Raw genomic sequence first — 22598 nt, forward strand, 5'->3', positions numbered from 1 at the left:
CATCATGCATCCATCTCATGCAAAAAACACCCGATCCTCAACCCGTCACCACCAAAACCGTCCCTTTCCTAACCAAACATCACCTTTACCACCACATAATCCTCATTCCATGAATCATTCTTCACCACAACCAAACCAAAACTCACCCCTGTTTCGTAGTCGGGATGAATCGGTTTCCGAAGGCAAAAGACGCCGTCTTTTCAAGGGAAAAAATAAGGTTGTTGTTGATGATAGTGAAGCTATTGTGGAGGAACCCGAGGTGATAGTTCGGAATGGTGTTGCTCGTACTCAGCTTAGGGATGCTTCGAAAGCCGCGACAAATGAAGGGTTGAATCGTGTTCGGCTTACTCATGATGAAAGCATCTTAGTTAATCGAGTATTGAGGTATTCCATTCATGGTGGTCGGTACTATCCGAAATCTTGGTTGGTTAGTGTACCCGCTCTTGCTTTCTTTGTTAATTTTCTTGATTTTAAAGGGTGGAGTCACATTAGTCAGTTTTCGGGTCCTATATACCCGGTTGAGGTGGTACAATTCTTTGCTAGTGTGTCAATCAAGAAAGGTGTCTTGCATGCGGTTGTTAATGGAGTCGATGTTACCGTCTCTGTTTCGGATTTTTGCTCTGCTTTTTCGGTTCCCGATGAAGGAATCGAATTAAATCCGAGTCTTGAGTGGTCAAATGTTGTGAGTGAGAAGGAGTTGTTAGTAAAGAAGTATTTTGAGGAGATGACGGAGGGTGTCAATATCGTGGTTCGACCTCTCTCGGCTAAGATCAAGTTCCTCTTAAATTTTTTGTGGAACATAGTGGTGCCGAGGAGAGGAGGCCGTGATAAGGTGTCAAGTTATGAAGCAATAATGGTTTATTCTTGGTTGGAAGGTCAAAAGGTGAATTTGGGTAGTGTCGTTTTGCATCGTATCATTCAGACTAGTCTTACGGTCACTAAGGATAAGTTGAGCACTACAATCGATTTGCCGTATGGTATGTGGATATCTCGTTTGTTGGAAATTAAGAGAGTGGTAGGGCTTTGTGATTTACGGTGTTAGTGCTCGGGATTGTATGTGTGACAAATTGATCAAGCTCATGGGTCTTGTTGTTGATGGACCTGAGTTGATTCTTGCAAAGGATGTTGAGAAAGCCCCGATGGATTCGGGTTTAGGAGCTATGGAGTCGAAGTTTGAGGGGTTTATGAGTGGTTTAATGGAGAAATTCGAGGAGCATTCGGCTAGTTTGGCTACGGCATTGTCACGGGTTGGACCATCTCGGTCTTTAGACTCGGGTTTGGATGCTAGTCGGGTGTACTCGTGGATGGAGGACGTAGACAAAAGGTTAGCGGGTTTTGAGAGGGAGTTGAAGGCTATTCGTGGGGAAGTGTTCCCACACGGTGATCATATCACTTTCCTTACGAGTCAGGGTGGTGCTTTGGTGATGCACGGGAAAGCGATGGCGGGTGATCAAGCTCTCACGTTGGAAGCTACAAAGGCTCTTTCTTTGAAGGTGCTTAATTTTGAAAGGAGCATTTGTACTCTTTCACAGTTGGTTCGGAGCTCGTTCGACCGTCTGGATGCTTTGGAGCACCGTACTAGACCCGACTACGTGAACCCGTATAAGACCCGCAACATCTGATTTCCTCTCGTCCTACCCTCATTAGCCCTTACCTTAATTAGCTTTTCTTTTATTTTTCTTAATGGTGTGTTAAACAAACTCTTATTCGGCCCATTTTGGCAATGCACTTGAGGTTATGGCCCAAGTGTTCTATTAAACATGTGTTCATTCGGCCCACTTTGGCATTAAACATGTTTAATTCTTAGTTTGTATTCTAATTATCTTTTGGATGCTTCTAGTTTTGCGTGTTATTATTATTTCTTATGACGTTTTTATCTCTTGTCTCGTCTTATATTATTCTAGTCATTTTTGATTTGTTCTTAGCTTTTCGATGATGTCAAGAGGGGGAAAGAACGTCTATAGTAAGCATCTACCTAAGCTTGCTCCTTGTCAAGACCAATTGTCTCTTAAAGTCCTTAAAGTTTCGGGTTTGATAAATTTGTCTTGATCTTGCGTTAATCTTTATTATCAAGATAACGGTATTATATTGAGAGGGAACCTTTCAATTAGTCACAATTTTAGGAGACTTTCCATCATCAAAAAGGGGGAATTTGTTGGACCATATAGCTTATATGTTTATGTTTTGATGATGTCAAGGTGTTTTACATTTTATATACTTGTTGCGTGTAATCGTTTGTTAAGTATCTTAGAACTAACCTATTACGAGCAACAAAGAGGATTGTGACAATTGCATGAGAAGTTCAAGCCTTCGTTCAAGATCAAACAAATTAAAGATTCATTCAAGTATCATGTGAAGACGAAGTTCGTCTAAAGATTTATCAAGCTTGGATGATGACGTAGCCTATACTCGAAGATCTCCTTGAAGATTAGAATAGTATAGGTGATTATCTCATAATGGTAATCAAGAATGAGGTTCTTGATTAGTAAAGTTATAGCTTTGCAGCTATAACCTTATTAGTTAAAGAGCTCAATGTTATAGCTCTTCTACTATAACATTGAAGTGCTGAGTTTTTTTACACGACTAATAAACTTTTCGAAAATCGTTTTATTATTGTTTAAAGTTTATCTTAATTGTTTTAATAAAAGTATTTATTTTATAAAGCCCGGTTTAGTGAAGAGTCCGGTTTTATGATAAGCGTTAATTGGTGGTTATGATGGATCAACTTATGAGTTGGACTTTACTACTAATTAGGGTTTCCATATAGCCTCTCTTTAAAACCTAAATTCTAATTATATTAAGATTAGGGTTTGCATGATTCACGAGCATATGAGCCGTGATATGCCGTGTTACCTAAGAGATATTAGGTAAAGATTTTATTCTATAATAAGATCTTTACATATCTTATATATCTTACTTAATATATTTAATTATGGTAAAAGATATTCTTGTTTTAGAAAATCATATCATAATCTTAGAATTTATAGTAAAGATAATATTTATAAAGATTATATTCTATCTTTTAGAATATTCTTTATTATCTTTTAAGGCTTTTAAGAAAGAGATAATAAGAAGATATAATTTGTAATTATATTTTGTTATTTCGGCTATTAGGGTTCGTATAGAAACCGTGTAGCCTACCTCTTACTTTCCTATAAATACTTTGTTATTTACAACATCTAAGAAAGAGACCTTAAGCATAAAAATTGTTTTCATATTTAAAAAGCAAACCGTGTGTTTTTAAACCGAAAAGTCGATTTGCAATTTTGAAAGGTCGTGTGTCATAAAACTCACATACTTGTTCTTCATTTATCGTTATAAGATAATAGTGCTTAGATTGATTTCTTAACTTGTTCATTAACGTGAACCTTTGTTAGAATCATTAGTGCTTTCTTATTAGCGTAAGTTAGTCACTCGAGTATTTAACGGTACTCATTGAGTTACAGCTAGAGTTAGTTGTACGAGTTGGGTTAGTAAATTTGTAATCCGTAGAAAGGTACTAAATTTATTAATCGAGAATAGTGGACGTAGGTTTCGACTTGTGAAACTGAACCACTTCAAAAATCCGTGTGTCTATTCTTCTTTCGTTTGTTTTGTTTATTTTGCTTACTATCGTTAATTGATTAGTTAAAGTTTAATCAATAAACTTTAAATAATCAATTACATACGCACATTCGAAAAAGCTTTAAAAAGTTTTAAATCCTCAATTCACCCCCCCCCCCCCTCTTGAGTATTTTGGATCAATAGACTCTTCAGTGGTTATCTTTGACATGCGGTGGTGATGAGGATAATGAAAAGATATAGCTAGGATTTAGTATTAGTGAGTTACAAGGACGTAACATTTATCTTAAGAGGAGTAGGATGCGATAAAAGAGATTTTGATGGGTGTGCATATGGTAATATATTTGGAAGTTTGAGTCTTGATGTCGAATAAAAGATTGATTCGTGTTGTGGTTGATTTTGTTAAAGGTCATGGTCGTGCTTGTAGTAGTGTGATGCTTCGGAGTGTGAGAATATTTTATATAGTGCTGACAGTTGGATGATGATGTATATAAGTTCTATAGTGTTGACTGTTGGAGGATGAGGTTATGAGTGTGAGTAAACTTCGAGGACGAAGTTCCTTTTAAGGGTGGTAGAATGTAACATTCCGTTTGATGTTTGTGAATGTCTTGATATTGGATTTTCTAATGGATAATATGTTACGGAGCTAGCAGCGTTTGTGGATAGTAGTTGGTGGTGTTGGGAGTTGGTGTCGAGAGAGAATATGATGTAGTTGATACGATATCGTGAGACATATTGTAGAGGTAAGTATAGTTGGTGGAGTTGGTGTTAAGAGTTCATGTGTTATAGGGTGAGGTTTTGTTTTGAGTCTTAGTTGCGTTGTTGTATCTTAGTCAAGTTGGTAGGTTTGCTTTTATGTATGGGTTGAACTTCGGGGACGAAGTTCTTTTTAAGGAGGGAAGACTGTAATACTACGGTTTTATGAGTCTCTGGGTACTCTATCGAGTAGGCCTTACTCTGTCGAGTAAGGGTGTGTTGCATTTTAAAAATAGTTTCGACTGTTGGGTACTCGATCGAGTAACCTTGATACTCGATCGAGTAAGGGGGCACTCGATCGAGTACCTCAGCTACTCGATCGAGTAGCCGGTTTACGGGGTGATGATTTGTCAGGTTTTGTTAATAATGCGATTAGGTATATAATTACTTCCGTCACTTTTCTTTAAACACTTTTATAACCTAATTGCTTTCAAAAGAGAAAACAAACTACGTTCTTCGCATCAATCGCATTGTTGGCAAATCCCGGAGCTTGGAAGGTCGGATTTTACCTTTCTTTGTACCTTTGTGATCCTTGCGTCGAGGGTAAGATCTACGTACCATTTTTATAGTGTTTCGTTAAAGTTGGTTAAACCCTAATATTGGGATTTGGAGGTTTTGTTGTATTTCGTGATTGGTAGTGATTATATGTTTGTATGTTAGGAGGAGGATTCGTAGAAGAAGCCTTTTGATATCAGCTGTTGAGACCGTCTGATTGTGTTGCTTTCCAGGTAGGGTTTCCCTACTCAGTATTAGTCCCATAATGCATTGTTGGTGTTGTGTAATTGCTAATTATTATCGTATTGGTTTTATGACGGTTGTTGATTGATTGCTGTTGATGGTTGTGATTGTTTGTCTCTGGTTCTCGAGATGCGTTCTCGGCTGAGTGGAGTCACTTGCGGGAGTGGCTTCACGCCCTAGTTTCGCCCTCCGTGGAACCCGCCACGGGAGGGGATGTGCACATTAATGGGACAGGGTTATCGCTCGGTATGATGAGCGGGGATTTGGTGGGTACGGCTGCGGTCCCCCACTGGCAGGGTTGGTCCAGTGGACAGTCGGTGACGGAGATTGATTGGTGTGGGTGTGATTGTGTGTGTGACCGTTTGAGCTGCTTGTTTACTGTGTTGTTGGTTATATAAATTGTGTGATTAATACTGACCCCGTTTAATGTTTTAAAAACCGTGGTGATCCATTCGGGGGTGGTGACCAGTTATTGAGCAGGTATGATATGACGCGTATGGGATAGCTGGGATGAGTCATCACGTGGCAGTTAGAAGTCTTCCGCTGTGTCAGACGATGTTTTATAGCTTTGATAGTTTTAACAGTAGACCGTCTGAGAGTCCTGTATTTCTTTTTATCAGTTTTGGAGTTGGTATGTAATCACTTTAAATATTATTTACTTTTAAGTATGTTTCGTTATTGTCTTATGATTATCATTGCCTCGGAAAACCGAGATGGTAGCACTTCCATGCCCTAAGTGGTCCTGGTAAGGCACTTGGAGTATGGGGGTGTTACACCTATGAGGTAAGGTGCCTTCTTGCAAGGCAAGGTGGGGCATGCCAAAATGTTGTTGCATCCAACATTAAGCACATAAACAAATCAAAGGATGCATTGACAAAAAGAATGACCACTTTCCTCATCTAACTAGCGGAAACTAACTATAAGGGGAAACAAATCTAAGGATACACACTCCATTATAGATATTTTATTAGTTCTACAAACTACTATGTCTAAGAGGATACAAACAAATCACCTCCAGGTAAAGTCAAACTAGGCTACTTTTGTCCACAATCACTAAAAGCTTTCGTCAAGGGCGATCGGATGAGATGGATTGATGATCCCTATGATCTTAGTGGCATATGTCATGACAAATCTCGAATTTTTCACAATAATAAAGGTCAAGGATCATCCCTTCCCCAACAAGGTGGCATAATTAACAACAATATTTTTGGGAATGAAATGCTCAAGTCATTATATAAAAATGGATTTGATTAGCATTCAAAACTTGACCTCATTCAACTTTCACATTCAAAAATTTGAGATGGGGTTTATTCCTCGCGTGCTAGTATCCTTTGCTTTCGTCAATCGCTTATTAACAATCGATTAACCTCTAGACAATAGCTTTTCGGGGTGATAGTCACTCTATCTTTGGTCACGACCGAATTCACACCATTATGGGGGCTCAATTCAATGAATCCCATCCAAAGACATCGAAGTGGTACGCCTCCATCAAAACAACTTACTTTCGTAACATTTCAAAATAATTTGAGGTTCCCTTGGCAATTTAAACGATTCCACAACACAAAATCGTTGAAATGAGCACTTCAAGCTTATTCATGAAAATGTATTTTTGGTTGTCAAGCCACCAAGTCAATCAAGCTCACCTAGACAAGTTAACCAAGTCCATATCACGTCATAGGATTGGATGTGTGACTCACATGCAAACCTTTGACTAGACCTTTGTTCATGGGACAAAAGATACTAGTATAACACTACCCAGGGTGTCTTAAATCTATTCTTGTAGACAAAGTCTTTAAGAAAAAGAGTATCTATGATGGCACATGTACACTTGTCAAGTTTCCTAATTAGGCATTTCAAAACTTTTGCATAAATGCTACTACATGCCATGGTGCAACTAACATATATACAAGTCTAATTCAAATGCAACTATCAAGCTAAATTTCATACAATCTAAATGCAAGCTCCTAACAACACATAGGCACAAAAACTCCACAACATCCTCATAAACGTATGGTCTACCCTCCATATAAATAAAAAGAAATGGAAGGGAGAAAGGGGTTAAAACGATCATGCCATGCGGTCTTCCTATTCTCTTAGGATATGCTTCAAATGGAGTGTTGTACCTATATTAGAAGAGAACAATACACACAAGTATATACAATTCTACACTACTAAAGTAAAGAACGTGTTTTTGCCTTTTGAGATTTTTTAAATTTTTATGTGTTTTGGTTTTTATAAAATTAAAGACATATGTTTGAGATTTTTCTAAATTTGCAAATTTTTATATGTTTTTTGGAATATAAATTCCCATCCCCCACTTTATTTTGGACATTGTCCTCAATGTACATGGTAGGAGTCTGAAATAAAAAGAAAAGACATGTTTTTCTATTTTTAAATATTGAAAATTGAAATACAGATGCAAGATGCAATGCAATGCATGATATGGATGAATGCATGCTCTAAGTAGATGCAACTATCTAGATGACATATATTACAAATGATGGAACTACACTAAGTTAATTTAAAGTGATGCATGTTCTATTAATTGGGAAGCTAATTTAAATTAGCTTGGATTACTTATGATCAAACCTCCCCAAACCGAATTAAACACTATTGCAAGTGTAGGACGAAAGGGATTTGGTCATGAGTGACCACGCATTAATGCAAGATGTAATTAACTAAATGCAACTAACTATATGTACTACCTAATGCAAATGTGATATGAAATATATTACAATTACAAATACAAATCTAGGCTATATGATCAACTATGTTGTATGAATTATCTATATGGATGCAAGATGAATGTATACATATAACTAAATGCAAGTGTAGATGAGAATGATAAGTAAACTATAGTGCAAGCTAACCTAAGATATAATACAATGTAAACTATACATGAGAGAGAGGAGCGGAGGTATCATACAATTGTCGTTCACCATGGCTAAGAGTCTCTAGCCGCCAAAATCACAATCATCATCATCATAGTTGTTGTAATCCCCAAAATCCCTTACTTGATTTCCTTGGTCCACTTGTTAACCTTGGTTGCCTTGATTGCCTTGGTTCGGGAATAAGAGCTGCGGTTGTGCCCAAGAAGGCAAGAGTCTATTCGGGTCAATATACCCTTTTTGGGCCATGAAGTAGTAGGGAGGGTGGCCAAGTAGTTATCAACATGCCCCCGGTGCACCCCGATTTCGACGTGTTTCATCATCCCCATCAAGGTTTCCATAATTGGGGGTTTATTTAGATAGTGTGGGACGTAGGGTTGGTGGGCATTAGGGTAGGGTGGTATAGGCACATGTTGGACCATATAGTTATATGATTTGTTTTGATAATGACAAGTGTTCTTTATAATGTATATACTCTTTGCGCATAATCGTTTGTTAGTCTTTGTTAGATTGAATAAAGGTTACAATAATAGCAAGCAATGTTATAGTATCCATGGTTATAACTTTGAAGATTTGTGAAGCATCATTGAAGTAATGTTATAGCTGCTTGAGCTATAATATTGAAGATTCCTAAAGCATCATTGTGACTAGTTCAATCACAAGTATGATGATCACTCAAGCAAAAGGCATGATCAAGTCTATAAGAAGCTCAAGATGAACAGCTTATGATCAAGATGAAGAGATGATCCTATTACTGAAGATCTCCAGGAAGATTAGCTAGTATAGGATATCATCTAATAACCTTTGGAAGTAATATTGGGAAGGTAAAGTTATAGCTATTTCACCTATAACTTTACTTACCAAGCTTAATGTAATAGTCACTTATTCTATAATTTTAGGTTGCATTTTGAAGGCACGATTTTAAGGTTTTATAATCAATTTTCAAAAGCTCAAATCATTTATATATTTTCGAAAATATGTGTGTGTATGATTGAGATGAGTTACGGGTACAATTAGGTTGAATAATTTATATGTATCCTATTGGTTAGTAAAACGACTTATGAGTCTTCATGCTACCTAGTATTTGCTAAATTGTCCAAACACATACCCTAAATCCACACTCCTTATTTCGACTAGGGTTTCGAATGAGTTGGGCTTATGAGCCGTCTCTCATATCGAGTATACTCCTTGCATAAGTAATCTACTAGGTTAAATCTAGAATAGATTGTCATAGGATATTTTTATCTTAAACAATTATTTAGATTTATCCTATTTACTTAATTGAAATATTTTGTGGATTAATTTAAGGGAAGAGAAGATTTGTTTCTTATGAAACAAATCATCATGCCTCACGGCACTATTAGGGTTTCGATCAAACCTTAGTTGTCTACTCTACTATATATACACATGTGCTTCATTATTTCAAATTAACTTTTCGCAATATTAAAATTATTTTGCAAATAAATCGAGTTAAATTCTTTTTTTTTTTTTGGTTAAATGTGAGCTTTTGTATTAAAATAGAAAACCATTACATGATAGTACTTTCATAGTAAACTATTGAGATAGTCTACATCATTATATGAGATGAATATTTAACATTGCTAACTAATCTCTATCCTTCAAAGCACCTATTCTATCAATCTTTTGAATGACACGTTAATGTACTTGTGCTGTAATTTCTTTGACTAATATATAAGGCCTCTTCACTCTATGTTCCAGCCTGCAAACATTTCTTGTATTCCATATGTTATACCAGATTGCCATCTTAGCCATCCTACAGGTTTTAACCTGAGTCTGGGAATAACCAACTCTACCATTGAGAGTAAGATGCAACCAATGTTCTACCCCTGCAATCACCCTTGAACTGTAAGCACAGTCATTGAACAAGTGTTCATGTGATTCTACAGTATTTTCACACAACAAGCACCTATCAGTGAGACAGACTCCAAACTGTGCTAGCTTAACTCGAGTATTCAAAGCTTTCCTTTGAATCAGCCAACCAATAAACGCCTGCTTAGATATATTCCACGGATCCCAAACTTCCTTGTACCATTGGACAGGGGGGTGTGTTCCCTGTAACCAACAGTATCCAGACTTGACAGTATAACCAATAATAGTAGGTTGCATCCCCCAGTGATTACCCTGATAACCACCAGACAGCAGCTCCCTAGTTTTACATATGTTCCTCCAGTTCCAGTTAGCATCTGGAGGTGGTTGATAACTAGACCAATCAGCTCCTTTTAGATACACATGATCAATCCACAAGACCCACAATCTATCAGCTTTGGTATATAGCCAATGCACCAGCTTCCCCACACTAGCAACATTCCACACCCCAGCATTTTTAATCCTCAAACCACCTTCTTTCTTCGTGTAACAGATATCAGACCAAGCAACCAAAGGGGACCTGTTATAGTCAGTGCCACTTTCCCACAAAAAATTTCGACAAATAGCTTCAATTTGATGGATCACACACTTAGGTATTAGGAAAATAGATGCCCAGTAATTGTGCAAGGTATTTAGCACAGAGTTAATAAGTACTAGCCTCCCTGCATAACTAAGCTTCCTTGCCCCAATACCTCTGATTTTCCTAACAATTTTATCAGTGAGAACTCTGCAATCCTTCCTTAGTAATCTTCCAGATTGAATTGGGACTCCCAAATACTTAAAAGGCAAAGTACCCTCTTGAAATCCTGAGACTTGAATAATATCATCTTTCAAGCTAGTAGGCACCCCATTGAACACAACTTTAGATTTGGCAGCATTAACTTTCAAACCAGAAGCTGTAGAAAAGGTAGCTATAACTCTAAGGAGCAACATGATAGACTGAGTGTCTCCTTTGCAAAACATCAGAAGATCATCAGCAAATAGAAGATGATTCAGCTTGAGACTCTTACATAAAGGATGATACCTAAAGTACCACTTATCAGGTGCATAATTCATAATTCTTGTAAGATACTCCATACAAATACAAAATAAGAGAGGAGAAAGAGAATCCCCTTCCTCAGACCTTTTTTCCCAGGAAAATAACCAAAATGAGTTCCATTAAGGTTTAAAGTATAAGTAGGAGTAGTAAGGCAAACCATGATCAGTTGTTGGAATTTTATTAGAAATTTAAGAGTTGTAAGCAACTGATCCACAAACTTCCATTCTATTGTGTCATAAGCCTTCTGCAAATCTAGTTTAAACATGCACCTAGGAGATGTCATACCCCTATTATACAGTCTAACTAGATCCTGGCATATCAGGATGTTTTCAAGTATGCTCCTTCCCTTAACAAATGCTCCTTGATTCCTGCTAATGATGTCAGGAAGGATCAAAGCAAGCCTAGCACAAATAAGTTTTGAAATGGTTTTGTAAATCACATTACAACAAGAAATAGGTCAATAGTGCTTGACAGTGGTTGGTCTTTCCATCTTTGGGATAAGAGTGATAATGGTAGAGTTAATCTAAGACAAGAGTTTGCCAGAATCAAAGAAATTTATCGCTGCTGCACAAATCTCATCTCTTATAATATCCCAAGCATCCCTAAAGAATTTACTACCATAACCATCAGGTCCAGGAGATTTCCCTTTAGGGATACTAAACAAACAATGCTTGACCTCTTTAGCTGTAACAGGTTTAATCAGAATGTTCCAGTGCTCAACAGTGCAACAAGCTCCTTGTCTCACTACAGTCTGATTCACTCTGTTAGTCACGGTATGAGACCCTAAGAGGTTCTGATAATAAGTTAAGAAAGCAGCCTAAATAGATTCTCCATCAGTACGTAAAAGTCCATCCATATCTTCAATTTGGAACACTTTATTTAGGTGAATTCTTTTCTTAATAGCATGATGAAAGTAATTAGTATTCAGATCACCTTCCAAGGACCACTGAATTTTGGCTTTTTGAATCAAAAAACTATCTCTGGATGAGATAAGTTCTCTTAGGTCCTGAGCCATATCCATTTCCTGCTGCAATAAATCAGGATCACCAGGGTTATCAACCATCAACTTCTAAATATTCTCAAGGGCCAGAGCTGCAATATTAGTGCTATTTTCTATATCAGAGAAACAACTCATATTCAGACACTTCAAAGCAGGCTTCAAAGCTTTTAATTTCTTAATGAAGGAGAACATTCTGGGGCCTTGAAACTTGAGACTCCACACAGTCCTCAAAATATCTTTAAACTGACTAGCAGATCCCCACATATTGAAGTACTTGAAGTTTTTCTTGCAACCCAAAGTAGTTTGTTTAGCCAACACAGTACAGGGGCAATGGTCAAACAAGCCTTCAGGGTGAAAGTGTGCATAACTATCATCAAACCCATCCAACCATGCTTGATTTCCCATTGCCCTATCCAACCTACTATAGACTCTATTAGAAGGATTTTGTTTATTAGACCAAGTAAACAAAGCTCCAGTTGAAGGTATATCTTCCATGCCACAAATAGAAACACAATCCTGGAAATGTGCCATTTCAGCATCAGTTGTACTACCCCTAATCTCTCCACTGGTGACATAACAGTATTGAAATCCCCTAACCACAACCAAGGATCAATACAGTTAAGGGAAATCTCCTTCAGAGTATTCCATAAAGCCACCCTTTCCTCTAAATCATTAAAAGCATATATCATTGTAAGCTGGAAGGTCTTATTATTAACTCTAGAACATACTACCATATGGATATGCTCAGCACTGTAGGAAATAAAATTAACATCAAAACAATCAGGTTTCCACATTATCCAAATTCTACCTCCTCTATGCCAACTGCAGTTAGTGGAAATGCTCCATCCATCACAAATTGAAGTATTTTTATTCATTAAAGATCCAGGTTTCAGTTTAGTTTCTAATAAGCCAAACAAGCCTACCCCATTATTGTGCATAAACCATTTAACCACTTTCTGCTTATTCAGGTCATTTAGACCCCTCACGTTCTAAAATCATATACTATGCATTGAGAGTGCCTCCAGGAGGGTCCTTTCCACTCTCTACTACCCCCTGGAAGCATTAGAGTTGTTTAGTGCATCTAGAAAGAGTACTTGCTAAATTTGGCAGAGAGTCTCACCCCCACCATAGTCTCCTGCCTATTCAACCTCATGATATTTTTTGCTGAAGTAGACTGTATGGGAACAGATCTAACAGTATGTGGAGGAGGAAAATTGGTTGGAGTTAGTATGGGAGAGGTGGTCGCAGGTTCTACCACTGCATCTTGAACCATACGTGTCTTAAATGGCCTCCAAACTTGATTCTATTGCTGTTTAGGCTTAGGAATTTGTTTAACAGGTTTCTTGCACTGTGCAGCATTATGCCCAATCCCATTACAGCTGGTACATGAGATAGGTTTCCAGTCATACTCAATAGGCACAAAAACCATATGCCCAGACTCATCCAAAAACTTGACTTTGGCAGGTAGACTCTGATCCATGGACAATTCCACCATAACCCTAGCATAGCTTAAACGAGTTTTACCATGAGTCTCTTGGTCCTTCTTAACAAACTTACCCACCAAACCTGTAATTGCTGGTAAACAACTCCCCTAAAATTTCAGAGGAATGTTAAAATGTTTCACCCATACAGGAACAACATCAACTTTTGCCTTAACAAGCTCCATATCCACAGTCCATGGCTTAATAACAAGAGGTTCATTGTCATAAAGATAGTAACCAGAGTGTAACAAGGCCTCCCTATCCTCATTTTTAGTAAATCTAACAATAAAGACCCCATTGTCGAGAAACGAAACTCTTTCAACCCCAAACCTACCCCAGACATGATAAATATAATCCTCTACCATTGCCCAGAAAGGGTTTGCACCCAAAATGTAACACATAACAGAATGAGACCAAAATTCTACCTCTGTTTTGATATCATCATGGGTAAACTGTAAGAGCTCTTCAGGTACTTCCTTGTCATGGATTGTTGGCATAACTGGGATGCCATTTCCTTCATGGTGAAGTATCCAATCTTCCTGTAGCTCACCATCATCCTCAGTGACTTCCTGCACTTCATCTTTAGGGAGCTGTAAGACAGGGAAACCCTGAATATCGTGCATAGACCGAGTTTTCCTTGCATCAAAAGATGATGGAGCCTTAAAGGTAGTAACCTTCGGACGTTCATGACTCCTACCACTGATAGTAACATGTTTTTGTGATTTTTGAGCATTTTTCAGTGAAGAAGATGAAGTTATTAAAGGAGAAAAATGATTTTGCGTTGCTTTAACAGCCGTCATTGTTAACTTTTAGGTTAGAATTTTAGAGCTTTCTCTCTCTAGCTTTCTCTCTCAATGTTAACTTTGTTTTTTCGAAAGTTAAATTCTTAATCAAGTAAACACTTAGAAGAAAAAGCAAATTGTGATGATGGGTGCCAGGCAGGGACTTGGTAAGAATATCAGCTGGCTGAACAGTAGTAGGGATGTAGGATAAAGTAATCAAACTAGCCTGCAGCTGCTCTCTCACAAAGTGGCAATCAAGATCAATGTGTTTGGTCCTCTCATGGAAGACTGGGTTCTTGGCAATGTGAATATCGGCTTGACTGTCACACTTGATAGGAATAGACATGTAGATACCCAGTATCTGCTGAGACTCCAACAAACACCCAATGATTATCGGACTATAACATGCTTTGGAATCGCGGCGTTTGATCGACAGTTTGTGTACAACTTTACGTCGGAAAACTTAAAACGATTTCGAAAATAAAGCATTTCATAACATTTCAAAAATACCTGGAGTGTTTAATGAACGACGACGGGGTCGCAATGACACTAACTAGAATGAAAACCAACATCGGACCAAAAACCGACTCAAAAATTCAAATCCTGACTCCAACAACGAGTCAAACCGAGTCAACAACAAAAACAAACATTCAAAACCTTCTATGCTAAGATTTCCCGGATTTATGAATGGTCAAGTACCAAACATATGACTACAAATCCTAGGATAGAACAAATTATGATTGCTCTTGTGTGAAAGCGACAAGACAACTCGAAGACCTGCGACGTGCAGGTGGCCACGTCACTCAAAACTCACACAACCACTCATTCTCCTATAAATACCCCTCAAATGCCCACATTTGAGAACTCACGCGAGTGTCCGCCCCCTCTTTTCTCCCTTAAAATTCTCGACTCGACTTCTTAAGTCACAATCCGACGCGTATTTACGACCTACCGATCGTAAATACAAGCCTTACACATTGTTTGGTACCGTCATCGTGCATTAAATCACTTGACCGACCACTTCGACCACTACACCGTCACTAATCTTAAAACACTCTTTTTTACTTACCAAAACGATTTTAAACCGAGTTTTTTCCGACCAAACGAGTTGTTACGCTTACGTCGGTCACTCGCCATAACCAAACATGTAAGTATGAGGGTGTAAAAATCCTTCTTTCATCATGTTTTTATTTGTTTCATGACTATAACATGCTAAAACATGCTTAACATGAACCAAAACATGGAATAAACGAGCCAAAGCTGATTTTTGGCCTGAGACAGAAGCCCCTTGGTTCGCCGGTTTGCCCGCGCCTCAATGGGGTGTCCAGGTCAGAAATCAACCGTGTTTGTTCTCGTCATTTCCCTTTAATTCATTTCCATATTTACAACCGGTTTTTATTATTTCAAATATTTTCGAACCCTTTTATTTCATTTTATTTGTTTTAACCATAAAACATCTTTTCACCCTTGGTTCCTCATACCATGACGGTTAAATCCGTGTTTCGGTGATAATATTTGGTTAATAACATTTAAAAGGTATTTTAAAACCTTTTATTTCATTTTTGGGAGGTATTTTAAAGCCTTTCATCATTTCTTTACATTTTCAAAACAAGCATATTAGTCACCAACACAGAGTTATCCTTGGTTCTACATACCATGCTGGATGTTAACCCGGGTACGATGATGAGTATCGAATAATTACATTCAAATGAACTTAAAACAATTAGTTCATAATCATTTTCAAAACTATTCATGTCAAGTTTGTCCAAAGTCGAACCCGACACTGAATATCATCAAATAATGATGATTATTCGAGTCCCGTTCCTCAAATCAAATCGGGTCAAATAATGATGAATATTCGAGTTCCGTTCCTCAAATCAGTTGACTATTTGCTCATTCAAAATCATATTTGCAAATTGTTTTACTAAGACAAATGGATCACGTTATGCACCATAAACCTAAAACGGTAAATGGATGTTTAATTTCCATCTTACATGCAAATCAAGCATAAATCCAACTCGACATCTTATACTTGATGCTTGGATTAAATCAGCCGACTTAGAAAGCTCTCACATGTTAGTTTTAAATTATTGGATGCGCATTCATGCATTTAAACCGTTTTATCGACTTTTGCATTCAACCAACCAAGATCGATCAGTAGAGGCCGCTACCGCGGGCGGGATTGGGTGTCTGATTAAAGGGCTTCCTAATACGTACCTTCACCTCTTACTCAGAAACTTTGGATAGTGGATGACCTTATCCAGGGCGTACGAGAGTCATTCTAGAGATAGGATGCTAAAGAGGGACGATTTCCTTATCTTTAGTACCTATGTCAAACGCTGCTTTGTGCTTCGATTTGACCGAGGTATAAAGTTGATTTCGAACGGGTTCCAAGCATCCCATAAATGCTTGGTGGCGACTCCGAACATCTCTAATCGTTTTGATACTCTTACCGAGACGAAACCGACCGATCTAAAATGATCCGGTCGAAAGCATTTTGACGCCGCCGAGCGTGGCTTTCAAAAAGACCGCTGCACGTCCGCAGATCGAACAGGACCTGCAGGTGGGCCATGTCCACAGATTGGCGACTCCGCTGGGGAAAACTAGGACACTTGTGTCTTTGTGATCCCTAGATGGTGAGACTCGAACGAGGTCTTGGTTGGAATGCATTAAATGATATTACGGTCACGGTCGGGTTACTTGTCCGGGCCCACAGCCTAACCTTCATCGACCAATTGTCTCGTCTTGTCGGCGTGAGTTTTCTCAGCCCCGTGTTTCGAATCCCGATTGAGTCAAGCATACCGTTGACGTTGCACATTTCTGTTTCGTCAAAGAGCTTTCATCACTTTCGAGCACGAGGCTAGGGCACCCTCCTTACACATTTTGTTTGGATTGGTATCCCTCTCGCAAATCGGGGTTTGATTGCTTGGTGTGTAACCCACCCTTCTAAGCCAAAACCCGTGTCAGCATAATGCATAATATAATGAATTGTGAGTTCTTATGTGCTACTTGATCATAAGTCCTTCCGTGTCATTTTTTAAATCTTTAAAAAAAAAACAACTTTTTGCGCCGTTATAATGGCCATTTCAAACCTCGGTCTTTCGCCGACCGTTGCACGCCTTTCTAGGCCATCGTAATGACGATTTTCAAACCCGGTTCTTTACAACCATTTTAACACGCCTTTCTAGGCCGTCGTAATGACGATTTTCAAACCCGGTTCTTTACAACCATTTTAACACGCCTTTCTAGGCCGTCGTAATGACGATTTTCAAACCCGGTTTTTTAATACCATTTTAACACGCCTTTCTAGGCCGTCGTAATGACGATTTTCAAACCCAGTTTTTTCAACCATTTCAACACGCCTTTCTAGGCCGTCGTAATGACGATTTTCAAACTCGGTTTTCTACAACCATTTTAAATTACCTTTTTACGCCGTTATAATCGCCGCGTCTAGACACGGATTTTACCCCGTTTCGCGCCGACAATGGCTCTTTCAAAACCCGAGAAAAGCACACACCCTTTTCTCGAGACACTTTCGAGATCCCGAGGACCATGCACCATCCCCGAGACCTCTTCAAACTTTCCAAACTTGATTTTCAAAACATACAATTTTGAATTTCAAAACCGTCTTGGGAGGCAATACACTGTTTTCCGAGCCGATTCAAACTCAAAACCGTCTTTTGAAAATAAACTCAAGACAACCCTTTCAACTGACCGACTTACGGAGATCTCTATCTTCGGAAGCCGTCCGCAAAGTGACAAATGAATCTTTTTGAAAATTTCTATTTTCGAAAACTTCAGTCCACCATTCCAATTCCGCCTCGTGTCTATCGAGTCGAAGCAAACATAATTATGGGTCTTTACTTATGAGTCGTCTCACCACGAGATTCGTCCAATGGCATCACGCCGTTACATTGGACACGTGTTAAAAGTTCGGTCAACACCGTCACGTCATAAATCGAGTCAGCACCGAGGTACCACGCATGGTCATCCTCGTTCTGTTGAGTCTGATCTTTGTCTCTTCCGTGTGTTGTCTGCGTTCAGTCTTTGAACCGTGTCGGATTGAGTTTTTAATGTGAGCCGTTTTTCTGCCTCAGAGCCATGGCCTCGTCTTCAGCTTCGTCCAACAACAATGATAACAACAGAGATGTCACGACCGATCACCTAGCCAGCCTGCTCACTGCTCTTAAGGTCACCTTGGATCGCTTTGAGACCCGTATCGAAGCCCTGGAAAAGAAGGAAGCTGGAGAACATAATACTCCACCTCTGACTGAAACTGAGAAGAGGCTAAAGCTCTTGGAAGAACAGCTCCTAGCACGGGGTAACAATATCCATCTTGAGAACAACCGAAGGTTCGAACCTGTTGGGGATCAATTACCTGACAACTTTACCCTGACTGATGTACCTAAGTTCAAAGGAGTGGAGGACCCGCTCAATCATATCCGTGCCTTCAAAGACTATATGGCGATCAAAAGGGGTCAAACAGGAACTCTTCACCTGGATCTTCCCATCATCCTTGGAACCGATCCCTCGTCAGTGGTGCTACTCCCTCGACCCGAAGAACCTTACTACCTGGGATGAGATCGCGGTTGAATTTTCTAAGCAATACGCTGACAATGTTGAAATCCAAGCCAATACCCGTACCCTTAAGGTCCTAACCCAGAACGACAAGGAGGGATTCACCGAGTTCTTAACCCGTTGGAGGAGGGTAAGTACTCAGCTTGTCAGCAAGCCGAGTGAGTCAACTTTGGTGGAAAAGTTCGTCAACAATCTCCGCCCAGTGTATGCCAACTTACTGAGGTACCAAAATATAAAGATCTTCCAGAATCTGCAAATTTTAGTAACACGCATTGAAGATGGCCTCCGAAAGGGTGTCCTAGCCAAGACCACTGGCAGAGGCTACCAAGGATCCGCCTCAACCGGGTCTCGCCCTTATGGCCAAACAAACAAGATCGATGAGATCAACCTCGTTGAACCATCTGCTAAGAGAGCTGAACGCCCCTAGAGAGTGTTCACTAATATAGGGTCAACTTATGCAAGTGCCCTGAAGAGGCTCATGGACCAGGGAAAGTTACAACCAATCGGACCCACCCCAGATCCGATCGATGCTAAGAAATCCTGCTTCTGGAATCCCAATGCCTACTGTCAGTACCATCAAGGGAAAGGGCATGATACCGAAACCTGCTTCAAACTCAAACACATCATCCAAGACATGATTGAGAAGGGGATTTGCCTTTACCCCCACCAACTAAGCCAAACAACAAAACAAATCCTCTGGGAATCCACGCCATCTCCAACGATGAGCCAACTCTGGACTTCTCTCACCTCATCCTGCCAATTGATGACGAGGTGAATGCCTTGGAGAAAGATCCCTCAGACGGGGTATTTGTGTTCAGTGTCGCGACTATGCTCACCATGTTCCAACAGGTTGAGGAAGCTATAGCCAGCCTTTCCGAGAGGATTACCCGACTTGACGATGCCTACCGTCGACTTATCTTTAATCCTCCACCACCACGCTCAAGGGAGAGTCCCCCGAGCGCCCAAAACTACCCTCACCAAGACGGATTGCTCCCGCGACCATTCTGGCATGCACCTCACAATAATTATCCTCACAATAATCACCCTCACAATAATCAAACACACAAAAATTACCCTCACAAAAATAACCTCACAGAAATATCCCTCACAAAAACTGCCTCCAAGGAATACCCCTCCAAGGTGCCTTCGAGATCCTGAAATCAATGGCATCTGGAGAGACGATGTTGAAGATGTCTATATTATCCCAGGGAAAGAGAAAAGGGCGAAAGAGATCGGTCACCTTACCCGGTCCGGACGCCCCTATCAGAACCCGAACAGTTCAACGGTCGTTCCAACAACAAACGACCAAGTTGTTCCGGAAGTAGACACTCAACCGAAGGCCCCAGAGAATTCAATCCTCAAACAGCTTCAGAAGGCAAAAGCCGAGATCTCGATCTGGCAACTGATCGCGACGTCCTTTGAACATCGACAGGCTTTGCTACAGGCCTTGGGAAAACTAACTGTGCCCTCCACCTCTTCCCCCGAAGAAATAGTGGCACATATGACAAGGGACGCCCCTGACTTGAACAACCCAGTCGTCTTCTCTGACGAAGATATCCCTCCTTTCGGAGCCAATCATAGCCTTGCCCTTTACATTACCGTACAATGTCTCAAGATGAATGTGCCCATGGTCCTTGTGGATGATGGATCCGTAGTGAATGTCATTCCCCTCAAGACTGCTCAGTAACTGGGTATTAAGGAAGCTTATTTGGTCCCGACAAATCAAGGAGTACGCGCCTACGACGGCACTCGTCGCAAGGTTGTGGGGCTTATCACTCTGACTGTCGCAACCGGACCGCTGGAAAGGCAAACCATTTTTCAAGTGGTCGACATTGACGCCTCTTTCAATATGCTCCTGGGATGTCCCTGGATTCACGCCGTCAAGGCAGTTACCTCGACTCTCGACCAGAAAATCAGGGTCCCCTTCAACGGGAAAACAATCACGATTCCTGCTTCCCCGACCAAAGCTGTAATGAGAAAGGGAATAGCCTCCCAGACCATTGAGGAAGATGATAATGAAATGTGGGGATTCCAAGCTGTGGATGCCATAATTGATGAATCGACACCCTTTCATTGTGACCCGTTTGCCAACCTCACAGTCAACCGCATCATGATGCGCCAGGGTTACTTCCCGGGTTTGCCCCTCATTCCACTGAAGAGCACCTTACCTCCCTTGAAAAAGGCTAAGATCCCCAACATTCCCTTCAGGCTGGGATATAAGCCTACTGATGAAGATATCCAGGAGATGTACCTCCTAGTTCAAAAACGCAAGAAGCACGGAGTTATCCTCCGTCCATATCATCCGACCCTCAATGGATACTTTGTCCCCGAGGGAGAGTCAGAGCTCTACCATGGCTTTCCGGAGCCGATCTATGACTCTGTTGCCAAGGCCAGGTACCCGGGTGTGGAAGTCTTCTAGGACCGCTACTTCATCCCCGACAACACCGAAGCTGCATCAACCGAGTCTAAGCAGTCCTCATGCCTCGACGGACAAGTTGTCACTCTTCTCTTTGGAGAAGATAACATCAAACACCACGAATATGAGGACAATTTCAGTATCGTCCTGAAGGACAATCAGTTTGACCCAACTGCCTTGATCTCCGACACTGACCCGGAGAAAGCTACACAAGGCTGGAGGAAGACCGTCAAGTGGACAGATCTCCAAGGCCGCATTCTCAAGATCACAACTGGAGAAGGCCCTATGTTCAAAGAGGGAAGCAAAGAAGAATCTGAATCTGAGTCTGAGTCGGAGTCAGAGTCTGTCATAGCTCCTAACACTCCTGATGTCCCAGTCAAGGTCCCCTTCCCACTGTTTTATCATAAGGTTGTAGCTGATTCAGAGGCTGAGTCTACTAGGGTCACCCCCACTCCAATGAAAGGTGACAACCTGGAGCCTGTTCCAGGGGCCACCTCCTCTGCTGTGTCACCTCTGAACGACCACGAGATGTCTGTCCTCTCCGAGCTTTTCGCTCGTGTCAACTTAATGAACGCTAAGTTTGCTTATGACTCGTCTCAATTTAACTGCAATGCAATTCTGAATGACTATGAGGAATTCGACTTGAGTGACTACCCACCTCACCTTGCCAAAGAACTTGACAAACGGGAAACCAGAACCCCCATCATTGAGGAGACCGAACCTATTAACGTAGGAACCGACAACACACCTCAGGAACTTAGGATAGGGATAACCCTGGACCCCTCGGAAAGACAACCGTTCATTGACCTCCTCCACGAATACAAGGACGTATTCGCCTGGTCCTCTGAGAGATATGCCGGGATTGGGAAATTGCGGAGCACCGGATACCCATTAAGCCCGGAGCTAAACCCGTGAAGCAGAAGCTACGCCGGATGCGTCCTGAATGGGCCCTGAAAATCAAGGAAGAAGTAGATAAACAGTTCAAGGCTGTTTTCATCAAAGTGTTTGAATACTCTGACTGGGTGGCCAACACTATTTCTGTACCGAAGAAAGATGGGAGAATTCGAGTTTACGTCGACTTCAGGGATCTGAACAAGGCGAGTCCAAAGGACGACTTCCCTTTGCCACACGTTGACATTCTGGTAGACAACACTGCTGAACATGCTCTCCTATCATTTATGGATGGGTATGCTGGGGACAACCAGATCAAAAGGGCTGAGGAAGACATGCACAAGTGATCGGTCCGTTTCGTGTTCACAATTAAAGGTGTGGTCGTTGGGTCACGTCCAAATCAAAACACAATTTATAACTTCACAAACAACTCTACAATTAGTAAAGAGGCAAGTAAAGGTCGGATCCCAAGGGACGGGTATTGAAATGAGATTTCTATTGAAACTAGTGGTGTCTTAGGGGTGTCACAATTTGGGTTGATGTAGAAGGTCACTAACTAAAATAGCAATGGAAATAAACAA

The 22598-nt window shown here is 40.4% G+C and overlaps 1 protein-coding gene across 1 annotated transcript; it reads right to left on the reverse strand.

Annotated features, from left to right (window-relative positions):
* Positions 1 to 11392: 11392 nt before the first annotated feature.
* On the reverse strand, positions 11393 to 11932 carry LOC141649027 (uncharacterized). The gene is made up of 2 exons (XM_074457730.1): positions 11744 to 11932; positions 11393 to 11662 (listed from the first exon to the last, which is right to left on the reverse strand). Exons 1-2 carry the CDS (start codon positions 11930 to 11932, stop codon positions 11393 to 11395), a joined length of 459 nt encoding a protein of 152 aa, XP_074313831.1.
* Between the last annotated feature and the right edge of the window lie 10666 nt (positions 11933 to 22598).

The sequence above is a fragment of the Silene latifolia genome, chromosome 3 (assembly GCF_048544455.1).
Source record: "Silene latifolia isolate original U9 population chromosome 3, ASM4854445v1, whole genome shotgun sequence".
Classification (NCBI taxonomy): Eukaryota; Viridiplantae; Streptophyta; class Magnoliopsida; order Caryophyllales; family Caryophyllaceae; genus Silene; species Silene latifolia.